Source organism: Simochromis diagramma, unplaced genomic scaffold (assembly GCF_900408965.1).
Source record: "Simochromis diagramma unplaced genomic scaffold, fSimDia1.1 OVJJ01000197.1, whole genome shotgun sequence".
Lineage (NCBI taxonomy): Eukaryota > Metazoa > Chordata > Actinopteri > Cichliformes > Cichlidae > Simochromis > Simochromis diagramma.
Genome location: NW_024386935.1, coordinates 322,561 through 336,199, shown reverse-complemented (window position 1 = coordinate 336,199; position 13,639 = coordinate 322,561). Strand labels below are relative to the sequence as shown.

Sequence of the window (13,639 nt, the reverse complement as noted above, 5' to 3'; positions counted from 1 at the left end):
TCACATACAAGGTCTTGAATAACCAGCCCCCATCTTATCTTAATGACCTTATAGTATCATATCACCCCATTAGTGCACTTCCCTCTCGGACTGCGGATTTACTTCAGATGAGGTAGGGCTGGATCAGGAGACCCTGAATCCTTCCTTATTTATGCTGCAATAGGTGTAGCCTGCTGGGGAATCAGTCACCTTTCTCACTCACTGTGTGTTAATAGACCTCTCTGCACTGAATCATTACTTGTTATTAATCTCTGGCTCTCTTCCCTGTCTTCCTCCCCTCACCCAAACTGGTCGTGGTGGACGGCCATCCCTCCCTGAGGCTGGTTCTGCTGGAGGTTTCTTCCTGTTAAAAGGGAGTGTTTTTCTTTCCCACTGTCGTGTTTCCCAGTGCTTGCTGATAGCGGGTATAAATAAAATGAAATTGAACTGAATAGGTATATAAAAAAAGAAAGAGCCTAGATTTAAGATTTTTAGAGTATGCATCTTGAAATATGTCCGACAAAGAAGTTGGAATAGAGGCTCGATTTTTCTTCCATGTTCTGTTCTGCAGAAATGACCACAATGGGTACAGTAACCTACTGTACCAATCACATTTTTCCAATCTAGGTCTATTTTTTTTACTACATTTACATGTGTCTCTTCAGTGGATGAGAGAGGGGATCTAAATATTTACAGATACAGATGACCTAAAGCTGCATCCTGTCCCGAGAGCCTATTCTGTATGGATGCAGCTTCAAAATCTGTCAACTGATCACTTTGTTTATCACAGATAAAGGTGATTTTATCACTTCATTTACAACAAAAAAAAATCAAAGCAAGCATTCAAATTTTTAACATTGTATTTTAAGATGCCACCCAGTGAGTGTTTACATTTCAAAGTGGACATAAAGGTATAAAAATAGGATTACAAATTCAGTCCTTTGGCTTGCTTTATTTAACAGGTTCAGTAATACACTGTGATGATAAATGCAGGTGTAGAGCTGGTTTGGGTCTTTATTACTCAGTCTTACTGAGGACCCCTGAGAACCAAAGGTTGTCTCTTTTGCCACAAAAGGGGCATATTAGAGATGGATGGTCACTGTGACTGGTTACGCAGCTTCCCACTCAGATCTTGCAGCTCGGTGATGACTTGCTCCACAGCAGTAACGCCGTCCTGCAGCTCAGCATGGATCCTCCCTGTGGCCACGTCTGTGTGGATTTGCTGGAAGACGATATACAATGGAAGAGTCAAGTATAAAGTCATTAATGTTAACTTATACCACTGAGAAGAACGACTTAACAACCCAAACGCCTGTGTCTAAATCTTCACGTCTGACATTTGTCTTGATCGCCTGCTGGAGGAGTTTGTTCAGGCAGAACAGATGATTTGAATGGTGTCACAACCTGGTAAAGATTTTGTGTCAGGCTGCATGCTGACAACATCTGCATGAGCATGTGCTGCCGTCGTCACTTACTGAGTGAAGACCACGAGCTAAAGAGGTTCCAGATACCTTATTGTTATTTTGCAGTTTAAAATAATCCTTATTTATCTTATACTAGGCCTTGATGCAACCATTGACTTCACCCTGTGTCTGATGAAAGTAATTTAGTCTTGCCCCCTTTAAGGTCTGCATTTCTTCAAGCCAACTTTTCTTCTGATTGGCTGCCCATGGTGAAGTGAGGCAGGAAGGTGTGGCTTTCTTGCTCATAGCCAAAGCTGTACACCTAGAATGACCATATAAGGATGCCCATTCTTACTAACATCATGGAGAGCCAAGAACAGAAAGAAAATGAATCAGTGATCATAGCACTCCTAAACCTAAGCTTTTACTTATATGGATGGTATGAAAATTTACTTATCTTTTAATATCAGCGTCTAATATTGGTATACAACATACATTAAATGTCCATAAACAAAGGGAAATGCAAAATAGGTGCAAACAAGGTTTAGTGTTTAATTTTTCAGGGCAGGTCAGAAGTACTTGACAAGCAGTAGGAACAACCCGAAAACATCACTGAAAGAGGTCCTATAGGAGCAATTGCTACAGTAAGAACACACACAGTAGGACAGGCTAAACTCAATCCTCCTCCTAGTTCCTGATCAGGAAAACTGTCTATAAAGTGAGGCAGATATCTGCTTCGTGCTAAGTGGGGGTCTCTTAATGTTACCTTGGCTTTGGTGGCCAGACTCCTGAGACTGAGGCGTGTAGAGGAGAGTATCTGAAGAGCTTCTGCTGGATTACTCTTCTTCACACTGCAACTGAGTGCCACTGTGATGCAGAGAAAGAGAGACTTAGAGAATGCAGGGAAAAGCTTCTGCATCTAAGCACAGAAGCAGCATTTAGAAAGTCAGAAATCAGATTTATTACCATAGTAGTTAATTCTTTGGGACAACCGTGCACAAGCACAAATATCAAATATAGGAATCCTAAAGGTGTCTTCCAAAACCCTCAAAAGTGTTGCATTTCATTGCTTGTGTGAGCTGTATCACTGGAGTGTGTTTGGACCATTTTGCAACCCACAAGTATGCCCCCAACATGGAGGGGATTAGGGGGAGATTAAAGGGATTAGAAAGAGTTCAACCAAGACCTGTAGTCAAGTAACAGCAACACATTTTCTAAACTCACTAGGAAGTACTATTTTGCTATCTTTTCTCTAAGCCCTCTCCATTTATTCTTCTGTCTTTAAACAAAATCAAAATCTAATCCTACAGATGGTAACACTTGAGTTATTCTCCATTTCAGATTGATTGGGCATTTCTACTGTATGACAGTGTCCAGCTCATTTTTTGGCGAATGTTTACCTCTATTTGAGTATTTCATAGAGTGTGTATGTAATCAACTCCTAACCTTTTAGTACTTTGGGGAATCCTAGCAGTGGGAATGAGAATCAGCACCTCCAAATCTGAGGCCATGGTCCTCAGCTGGAAAACGATGGATTCCCCACCCCGGGTCAGAGACGAGTTCCTGCCCCAAGTGGAGCAATTTAAATATCTTGGGGACTTGTTGACGAGTGACGGGAACAGACGAATTGGTGCTGCGGCTGCAGTGATGCGGATGTTGTACTGGTCCAGTTTGGGGAAGAGAGCGCTTAGTGTAAAAGCGAAGATCTCAATTTACTAGTCGATCTACATCCCTACCATCACATATGCCCACGAGCCGTGACTGAAAGAACGTGATCGTGGATACAAGCGGTGGAAATGGGCTTTGTCCGAAGGGTGTCTGGCCTCTCCCTTAGTGATAGGGTGAGGAATTAGGGGCTCAGAGCAGAACCACTCTGCTTAGGTTGCTGCCCCTGAGACCTGGCCACGGATAGTGGAAGAAGATAGATGGATGGAATCCTAGATTCAAGTGTGGCTGATGTTTGTAGCTTTCCCAAAATGTTTTGTAATTTTTAAGTGTCCCAGAAGCCATTTTCTGTACTCAAACACTATTAAACAATGTGTACTTGGACTTAGGCTGTATAGCTTCCGCTTAAACGTAAAAACGTCTGGTTGATAAAACTCTTGATCACCTCCCTGATTAAAGCTGCTGTTGTTCAGTGGTTCAGTTTGGACGCTTTCATTTAACAGTAATTGTTCCACCCCTTTTCCATTAGTGGACACTATAAGAATTTATGCTAGCCAATTTCAGGGGTTTTTCCTTGAAATTTAAATTTTTTACATCATTGAGTGTTTTTTTTTTATTTCACAGATTTTAAATCAGGTCAGGGGGGAGATACCAGCATGTCCAACTGTGAGATTAATCCCAAAGGACAGGTAATGCATCGAACGCACTGAATGCTTCTCCACCTAAAAGAGAAGCTCATGACAAAGATCTGGTCCTCCATGCCCAACTGCCAATACTACATGAAGTAACAGGCCCCATCTTACTTAGAACTCATACTACCACATCACCTCAATACAACACTTTACTCTCAGTTTACTTGTGAGAGCAAAAAACTATATTAATGTGGAGTTTTGTAACACTATCAGTTTTACGTGGGTGAAAATCACCTGACATTAGTGTTTTAGGGTTAACAGTAGAACGGGAGGTAGAGGCTTCAAGTTTCTCTGTGGAACCAGTGCCCAGTTTGTATTTGGGAGACAAACTGGGCGCTTACATTTTTTTAAAGCTTATTGGCAGGAATAGATCAGGTGACCCTGAACGCTTACCCAATACATCACAAAAGTATTCTCAGCACTTTATTTGTTTGTCGTTTTGTCATGTAAGGGAGGTGATCAAGAGTTTTATCAACCAGATGTTTTTGTGTTTAAGCAGAAGCTATACAGCCTAACTCCAAATGTTGCATGTTAAAGCCTCAAGTATAACTATTTTTGAACAGGTTCTTCCATTCTTCTTTGCAGAACCTCTCGAGCTGCATCAGGTTAGATGCAGAGCGTCATTGCACAGCCATTTTCAGATCGCTCCAGATATGATCACTTGGGTCGGGGCTCTGGCCCTGAAGCCACTTCACTGTTATCTTGGCTGTGTGCTCTTGGCATATAAACCTTCGGTCAAGTCCGGCCTAGTGAGCACTCTGGAGCAGGTTATCATCAAGGCTCTCTGTACATGACTGCATTCATTTTTCCTTGGTTTTCACATCCTCACGGCATGTGGATGTGTGCCAGCGATGGTATTGGCCAGATGATGAGCCCAATTTCCTTGAGAGAGGACACTTTGCATTTAGGCCAAAGAGTTCACTCGTTGTGGCCGGGTGGGGCAGTGCCAGGAAGCCTAGCAGGGCAGCTGGGTCTGATCAGGCTCTCCCTATATCAGGCGGTCACTGAGTTGAAAAGCTGCACAGCACCCCAGAAACTAAAAGCACTCTAAGTAAAAAGTCACCAATCCCGCAATATTGTGTACGTGAATTAAAACTGAATGTATTTCCATTTTGAAATAAGGGTGTAACGTGACAAAATGTGGAACAAGTGTTGTGGATACTTTCCAGATGCACTGCATGTATAATTTACCTTTTTGGTATTTGGAATAATTCATTTGCTGTTTTTATCTTAGAGGATGTAATGGTTCCTCTTTCAGATAATAAAACATTGTAAGTAAAATTTATTTATAGAGCACTTTTTAAAACAGGAAGTTATTTCAAAGTGCTTCACAAGGGAATAAAAGCAAACCAAACGAAAAATAAAACACTATAAAGAGGGTATAATAACATATCCACTAAAACAGTACACCACACATGAATATTACCTAAATGCCTGTCTAAACAGAAGTGTTTTGAGTTGTTTTTTAAAAGTAGCTACAGAGTTGATGGTGCGTAGCGGGGGAGGTAAACTGTTCCATAATATTCGAGCCAAGGTTTGAAAAGCGGGATCCCCCTTCGTTTTCAAACGGGTCCATGGAATCAGTGGATCTAAGGATCTGGTTTGGAGAGTAGGGTTGGAGAAGCTCAGTGATATAAGTGGGGGCCTCACCTTGTAGGGACATGAATGTAAAAGTGAGGATTTTAAACTGATATCTATACTCAACCGGAAGCCAGTGCAAGGATTTTAACACAGGGGTGATATGGGAGAATTTTGGTTTGAACATTGGTTTGAAGAGAGCTTGCAGATGAGCAGATGGTACTGTGATCCTGGTAGAATCAGATGATCAGAAGTACCTCTATAATGCTGCATCACAGACAGCATACAAAAAAACCCACAGACTATATGTAGCATGAGGCATTGATCGTTATTATTATTATATTGAATACAAATATTAACTAAACTAATGTAGACATGTACAAAAATCCAGTCTTATTCACTGACAATCAAATCTAACACACAAGTATTTAAAAGTATCTAAAGTATTTAAAAGTGAAGGGATTTGAATTGTGTTTTAAAGAACCCAAACATCACACCCAGGAACATGGCTAACATTAGTTGAGGGAGGAAGGATAAACTGATGGAGAATGCAAACACATTTAATACCTCACAGCATTATTATTATTTTTTCAAAGTCACTTCTGATTGCCTCTCCAGTGTTTAACTCTATGAATCTGTCTTACTGTAATGAAAACATCAAAGGTTTGAGGAGATTATCATCTAAACTGTAATCAGAGATATCGCTTTTCCATCTCATCGCCATCCTTTCATCTTCTCTGTTCCTCTGAGAAATGGCTGTGAGGGCAGAGAGTGATATTATACCCCTCATGTCAAACTGACAGGTCATGAATTATTCATGAGCTCCGGAAGTAGGAAGTAATTAAGGAAGTAATAAAAATATGATATTCATAAAAATATGATATTCATAAAAATGATATTCATAAAAATATGATATTCATAAAAATATGCTAGTTCATAGCTCATTGCTTTTTCCCCCCTAAAAACAACTAATGGATTATTTAGATACTTTCTTATATATCAAATATCATTCTTTTATTTCTTTAAGCCATTAAATTTTTTTTATTTTTCTATGCTCAAAAAACGCCATCTGGTGGCGGGTCAGTGTGTGGGCGCGCGCGCGCGCGCCCGAGACTGTGTGTCTGGGCGCGCGGGGGCGCGCCCGTGTCTCCGGACCGTGCTCTCTCGGGCTCCGTGCTCATGTGTTTAAAAATCTATTAAACCATATTAAAATTGTTTAGTTAAACTTGTGCTTTTGTAACGTTCAGTATGGCCACAAACACATGCTGCATGCCTTGGGGGAAAACTTTATTTCGATTTTTATGCATTTGTAGATTTAGAATAAAACTCATACTCAGAAAAAACTCGCGATCCCCGCAGCCCCCTTAACCTAATCCTTAGAAACATAAGCAGGGAAAACTCCTTAAAAAACCCTCCGCGTTTTCTCCAAAACCCTACAATAACTTGTTAGGGTACCCCCTCTATTCCCAAAACCTTATATTCGATAACAGGGGGAATCCTGAAAAAATCCTTAGTCTTTTTTTCTCAAATTCAGCGCCCCGCGGCTCCCTTCATGCTCAGCCGAACAAAGCCAAAACTCCTTTAAAAAAATTCTCCGCGATTTCTCCAAAACCTTAAAATAACTTGTTAGCTACCCTCTATTCCCAAAAGCCTTATAATTCAAAACAGGGGGAAAAGTCCTTAGTCTTTTTTCTTCAAAAACTTCCCTCTTACTAGCAAGCTCTAAAATTCAACCCACACTCTAAGTTCTACCTCGGTCTTAATCTCCGATCCACAACTTCTTGCAGAGCACAATTTTTTCCTGCTTGTTCGCTCCCCGCTCTGCTCCCGAATGCGCTGCTTACCTCGTTTGAAAATTCCCCCCTTAGACAAACTCCCCCTTACTTCGCCCCGCTGCCAATCACATAACCCTTGCACCGCTCCCTTTGCACCCCGGTTAGCCAATCCGCTCCAGGTCCGATTTTATGATCTCCCGCTGAGGTTAAGACTGCCGTCGAGCTCCCAGAAGACCTCTGACTTCAGACATATCAACAACTCGCGCCGCTCAGACTGCTTGCGAGTTCGCATATGGAGCGGCCGATTTCAACAGCAACTTGCCTCTCTTTCCTTATCCGCATATCATTCGGTAAGTGTTAATCTTCCTCTCTAACTACATTTTTGCATTTTCCTTTTTACCATTCTGTCAATCCTTTCATTTGAAAAAAAAAAATATCATAATGGTTTGTAACACGTACAATACACCATCTGTCCATCCATTCGCCTCCACTTATCCTTTTTTCAGGCTCGCGCGGTGCGCTGGAGCCTATCCCATGTACAATACACTTTAAAATATATATAAGCTCCACTTTTAACTCCTGTAAAAGTTTATACATTACATCTCTACATCACCTATCATGGCCTCATCAGGTATCTCATATCATCTTGTTATGTTATGCTCCTTTGATATTTTGCTAGTTTGCGTGTTTTAAAACTCTTTTTGTTTTTCTTTATATTTTTAGACCCAGATGTGTTAACCTGATCCCTGCGAAACACCAGCTCTGCGTGGATTTTGACCGCGAGTGACCGGATGTTGTTTCCGGCCTGAGGTTGCCTGAAATGCCATGAGGCTCGTTTGAAAGATTGCGCCCGAGACCAACTCCGCCTCCAAGGCACGCATACCTTTAGCTGCCACCAGTGAGATATCAGAGCCGGGCTCCACATATCCAATCAGGAGCACGAGCAAGACAGCTTTTGCAGACTCTCCAGAAATATACAAGTCCTTACCAACTGCTCTGCAACCCAGTGTTTCTGGTCCCCTCACTAACATCGCTTTTTGAGATATTTTTTATGAACCACCAAAAAAGCAATTTTACCCCACAGTACAGAAGACTGGGTCTGAGGGCAGCAGCGGGGACAAATGATTGTAATGAAGCGATGGACATTTCATGGCTGGTCTTGCATAATCGTGAGTTATTATGTCATATGGTGATAAGTACATAGTTTTGCAATAGGCATACAAGCACTGTGGAAAAAGTAATCATAAAACTGTTTTTGTGAACACCCTACGTTATGCTTTAAAAAAATGTGATACATGTAATGTGATCATCAAAGAACATGATTTAAAAAAAAAAAAACTTTTATTCTTATGCTTTTAAAGTATGTCAGATTATCTTAAAACACTTATTTGTATGTTATAATGTTTTTCTTACACCATGTGTAATTTTTATAGACACCTTATTCATTGTATCAATGTGTAATTATGTATCTTTGATAAATAAATAAAATATTTAATCTTGTATTTGTGTACTTTCTGGTGATTCAATAAAAAATTAGTCACATATCGCTCTGATAAACACAGATGGCTGAAAGAAATGTTTGATGGAACAAAGGAAACAAGTGTCTTGCTGCTAAACTTTTAAGTCACCATGGTTTAAATGAGAAAGTCTGTATGTAAAACATGAAAAACTCCATATCAGTGATATCTACAAAGGTGTACTCATTTCTTTGTAATGAGTACTTTAAAAAAGAAGATATTTTCAGAGCTGTTGATATATGAAGCTCTGAGCATTGAGTGTTGCATTGTGAGAGTTTCAGTAAAAAGCCTGCAAATTATTGCATTTATACTGGAGAGCAAAGAAAAATTAAATTCTACTTGTACTATGGAAAATCAGTTTCATAAAAGCTACATAAACAGAAAGGAAGAAGACTGCGTTTGTAAAACTAGCGGTAACGTGTGAGAACTATAAGTTATAAGACTGTTTCTGCTATCGATACAATTTGTGTTGTTAATCCTAAATGATTCACGGTGACAACATCATAAGAACAAGGTCATTTTATTCCACACACACACACACATTTGGAAAATCACATAGTTTGACCATAAAAATTCCCAGAATAATTAGTATTTGAGATTGCTGAAGCAACATCACTAAAGAAAAATATCCTTGCATGTCACTTTCGTTTAAAAATATAAAAAATGTGAAGTTTTTTTTTTGTAAAACATAAAAACAACAAAACTTAAGACCTTAAGAATCTCCTTATGAATTTTGTGAATATCTAGATCATTGGTGTTTGGATTTGAGGGTCAACAGGGCGAACACTGAGGCTGGGTATTAGAAATACAACATGGCAACATGAGACATGTTAACTCTGAGAACACTAACATCTAGATTAAGGTGTGAGAGGTAAATACATAACAGAAGCTAAAAAGGACTTGCTTGTCTCTAGATTAGTTAAAATAAATTGAAAATAAACTGATTTGAACACGTTTGATGCATTATACAAAAAAAGGTTCATGATATAGTTCACATGATCTAAGCAAGAGTCACTCGGAATCTCAAATGTTAAAGTACACTTACTGATTGTACTTTTACTACATGAGCTAATGTAGATGCTCTAAAAGCACGCTGGCTGAAAAAGAACCACACGTTTGGAGAAACTGTGCTGTAACTTCTCATACTGTGAAGTTTTCTGACAAAAGTGAATTGAAAACTTATGCTGTACAGCTTACTAAGGGGTCCTTTGCTGGGCCATGTGCAATTACACAAAAGAACAAGTTAAATTTCACCATAACACTGACTGGAGAAAAGCCAAATTGGGATTCTAATTGAGATTACAACTGAAATCAGTAAAATCAGTGCTGTGATAGTTAGTTTAAGATCACAACCTGATTTAAAACACAGTCTAACATCAACATTCTTGCCCCTGAAAATAGGTCAGGATGGCCGAAAAATGTACTTTAAAAATGAGATTTTCTTTTTGTTTCATTGGAACAGTAAAGTACCATTACAAAGAAATGAGTACACCCTTGTAGATATCACTGATATGGAGTTTTTCATGTTTTACATACAGACTTTCTCATTTAAACCATGGTGACTTAAAAGTTTAGCAGCAAGACACTTGTTTCCTTTGTTCCATCAAACATTTCTTTCAGCCATCTGTGTTTATCAGAGCGATATGTGACTAATTTTTTATTGAATCACCAGAAAGTACACAAATACAAGATTAAATATTTTATTTATTTATCAAAGATACATAATTACACATTGATACAATGAATAAGGTGTCTATAAAAATTACACATGGTGTAAGAAAAACATTATAACATACAAATAAGTGTTTTAAGATAATCTGACATACTTTAAAAGCATAAGAATAAAAGTTTTTTTTTTTTTTAAATCATGTTCTTTGATGATCACATTACATGTATCACATTTTTTTAAAGCATAACGTAGGGTGTTCACAAAAACAGTTTTATGATTACTTTTTCCACAGTGCTTGTATGCCTATTGCAAAACTATGTACTTATCACCATATGACATAATAACTCACGATTATGCAAGACCAGCCATGAAATGTCCATCACTTCATTACAATCATTTGTCCCCGCTGCTGCCCTCAGACCCAGTCTTCTGTACTGTGGGGTAAAATTGCTTTTTTGGTGGTTCATAAAAAATATCTCAAAAAGCGATGTTAGTGAGGGGACCAGAAACACTGGGTTGCAGAGCAGTTGGTAAGGACTTGTATATTTCTGGAGAGTCTGCAAAAGCTGTCTTGCTCGTGCTCCTGATTGGATATGTGGAGCCCGGCTCTGATATCTCACTGGTGGCAGCTAAAGGTATGCGTGCCTTGGAGGCGGAGTTGGTCTCGGGCGCAATCTTTCAAACGAGCCTCATGGCATTTCAGGCAACCTCAGGCCGGAAACAACATCCGGTCACTCGCGGTCAAAATCCACGCAGAGCTGGTGTTTCGCAGGGATCAGGTTAACACATCTGGGTCTAAAAATATAAAGAAAAACAAAAAGAGTTTTAAAACACGCAAACTAGCAAAATATCAAAGGAGCATAACATAACAAGATGATATGAGATACCTGATGAGGCCATGATAGGTGATGTAGAGATGTAATGTATAAACTTTTACAGGAGTTAAAAGTGGAGCTTATATATATTTTAAAGTGTATTGTACATGGAATAGGCTCCAGCGCACCGCGCGAGCCTGAAAAAAGGATAAGTGGAGGCGAATGGATGGACAGATGGTGTATTGTACGTGTTACAAACCATTATGATATTTTTTTTTTCAAATGAAAGGATTGACAGAATGGTAAAAAGGAAAATGCAAAAATGTAGTTAGAGAGGAAGATTAACACTTACCGAATGATATGCGGATAAGGAAAGAGAGGCAAGTTGCTGTTGAAATCGGCCGCTCCATATGCGAACTCGCAAGCAGTCTGAGCGGCGCGAGTTGTTGATATGTCTGAAGTCAGAGGTCTTCTGGGAGCTCGACGGCAGTCTTAACCTCAGGGGGAGATCATAAAATCGGACCTGGAGCGGATTGGCTAACCGGGGTGCAAAGGGAGCGGTGCAAGGGTTATGTGATTGGCAGCGGGGCGAAGTAAGGGGGAGTTTGTCTAAGGGGGGAATTTTCAAACGAGGTAAGCAGCGCATTCGGGAGCAGAGCGGGGAGCGAACAAGCAGGAAAAAATTGTGCTCTGCAAGAAGTTGTGGATCGGAGATTAAGAGTGAGGTAGAACTTAGAGTGTGGGTTGAATTTTAGAGCTTGCTAGTAAGAGGGAAGTTTTTGAAGAAAAAAGACTAAGGACTTTTCCCCCTGTTTTGAATTATAAGGCTTTTGGGAATAGAGGGTAGCTAACAAGTTATTTTAAGGTTTTGGAGAAATCGCGGAGAATTTTTTTAAAGGAGTTTTGGCTTTGTTCGGCTGAGCATGAAGGGAGCCGCGGGGCGCTGAATTTGAGAAAAAAAGACTAAGGATTTTTTCAGGATTCCCCCTGTTATCGAATATAAGGTTTTGGGAATAGAGGGGGTACCCTAACAAGTTATTGTAGGGTTTTGGAGAAAACGCGGAGGGTTTTTTAAGGAGTTTTCCCTGCTTATGTATCTAAGGATTAGGTTAAGGGGGCTGCGGGGATCGCGAGTTTTTTCTGAGTATGAGTTTTATTCTAAATCTACAAATGCATAAAAATCGAAATAAAGTTTTCCCCCAAGGCATGCAGCATGTGTTTGTGGCCATACTGAACGTTACAAAAGCACAAGTTTAACTAAACAATTTTAATATGGTTTAATACATTTTTAAACACATGAGCACGGAGCCCGAGAGAGCACGGTCCGGAGACACGGGCGCGCCCCCGCGCGCCCAGACACACAGTCTCAGGCGCGCACGCGCGCACGCCCACACACTGACCCGCCACCAGATGGCGTTTTTTGAGCATAGAAAAATAAAAAAAATTTAATGGCTTAAAGAAATAAAAGAATGATATTTGATATATAAGAAAGTATCTAAATAATCCATTAGTTGTTTTTAGGGGGGGAAAAGCAATGAGCTATGAACTAGCATATTTTTATGAATATCATATTTTTATGAATATCATTTTTATGAATATCATATTTTTATGAATATCATATTTTTATTACTTCCTTAATTACTTCCTACTTCCGGAGCTCATGAATAATTCATGACCTGTCAGTTTGACATGAGGGGTATAATATCACTCTCTGAGGGCATACAGAGCTGGGTGGTGAGCTAACCTTCTCCCATGTGGACAGCTTGTTTGATCACCTCCTTGAAGAGAGCAGGTTCTTTCTCCCAACCGCCTCCCTGAACCTCACAGCGATGGGCCTTGGACAGGAACTGCAGTGCCTAGAAAAACAAAACAAAACAAAACACAGAAGCTGCAGTACCATTCTGGTAGTCAAATGCAGCCCCCACTTTTACCCTTGACTTGTTTTAAATTTCCAAACAAGGAGACTGTTGGAAACCAAAAGTAAAACAAGAGTGAATAATTGATGGTGATTCACTGAGGAGTGCTCAAGGAATCCGGTTGTTCAGTGATGACGCGACGAATCCTACTTCCGGGCCTAAAGTAGTCTGCGTTTAATATGGCTTTTGTGTTGTTAACATGTTTAATGTTTTGTATTTTCTTCTATTTGATCTCAAAAAGCTCCTAAAACAGTCAGTGATCACTGTTGACCTCCCTCGGGTCAACAGTGGGCTGTAGTTACAACCTTAGGATGTAACTACAGCCCAGCCCATGCAGCAGTATATGAATGACTAACCTCGTATTGTGGATGGATTATCTCAGTTGTTCTCCTGGCTGAAGTTTGGTCCTTTTACAGCATCCTGCCATGCGATTACATTTGTTCCTGACCACCGAGAACACTCACGTTAACTTTTATCGAGTGGAAAAAAAGTTAGCTTGTTTATATTATGCTAACATAGCTGTGTCGCTAGCGGTCACGTAGCACATCATTATATACCAGCTAGCCCAACTTCAGTAACCCTACAAACGTCACTGCTGTTTAGTTTTCTGTCTTCATTTATGCTGGAAGT

General features: G+C 39.9%; 1 protein-coding gene across 2 annotated transcripts in view; it reads right to left on the bottom strand.

Moving 5' to 3' along the window:
• Positions 1–821: 821 nt before the first annotated feature.
• The window catches only part of ttc27 (tetratricopeptide repeat domain 27), an 88,588-nt gene continuing 75,770 nt past the window's right edge, over positions 822–13,639 (bottom strand). Inside the window, exons 18-20 of one of the 2 annotated variants that reach the window (XM_040037167.1) lie at positions 12,838–12,949; positions 2,149–2,249; positions 822–1,201 (exon numbers count right to left, since the gene is read on the bottom strand). In XM_040037167.1, the coding sequence (XP_039893101.1) occupies positions 1,076–1,201; positions 2,149–2,249; positions 12,838–12,949 (339 nt within the window). In that variant the 3' untranslated portion in view covers positions 822–1,075. Of the gene's footprint in view, positions 1,202–2,148; positions 2,250–5,166; positions 6,085–12,813; positions 12,950–13,639 lie in introns of those variants that run through there. The other variant, XM_040037168.1, reaches the window with a different exon arrangement.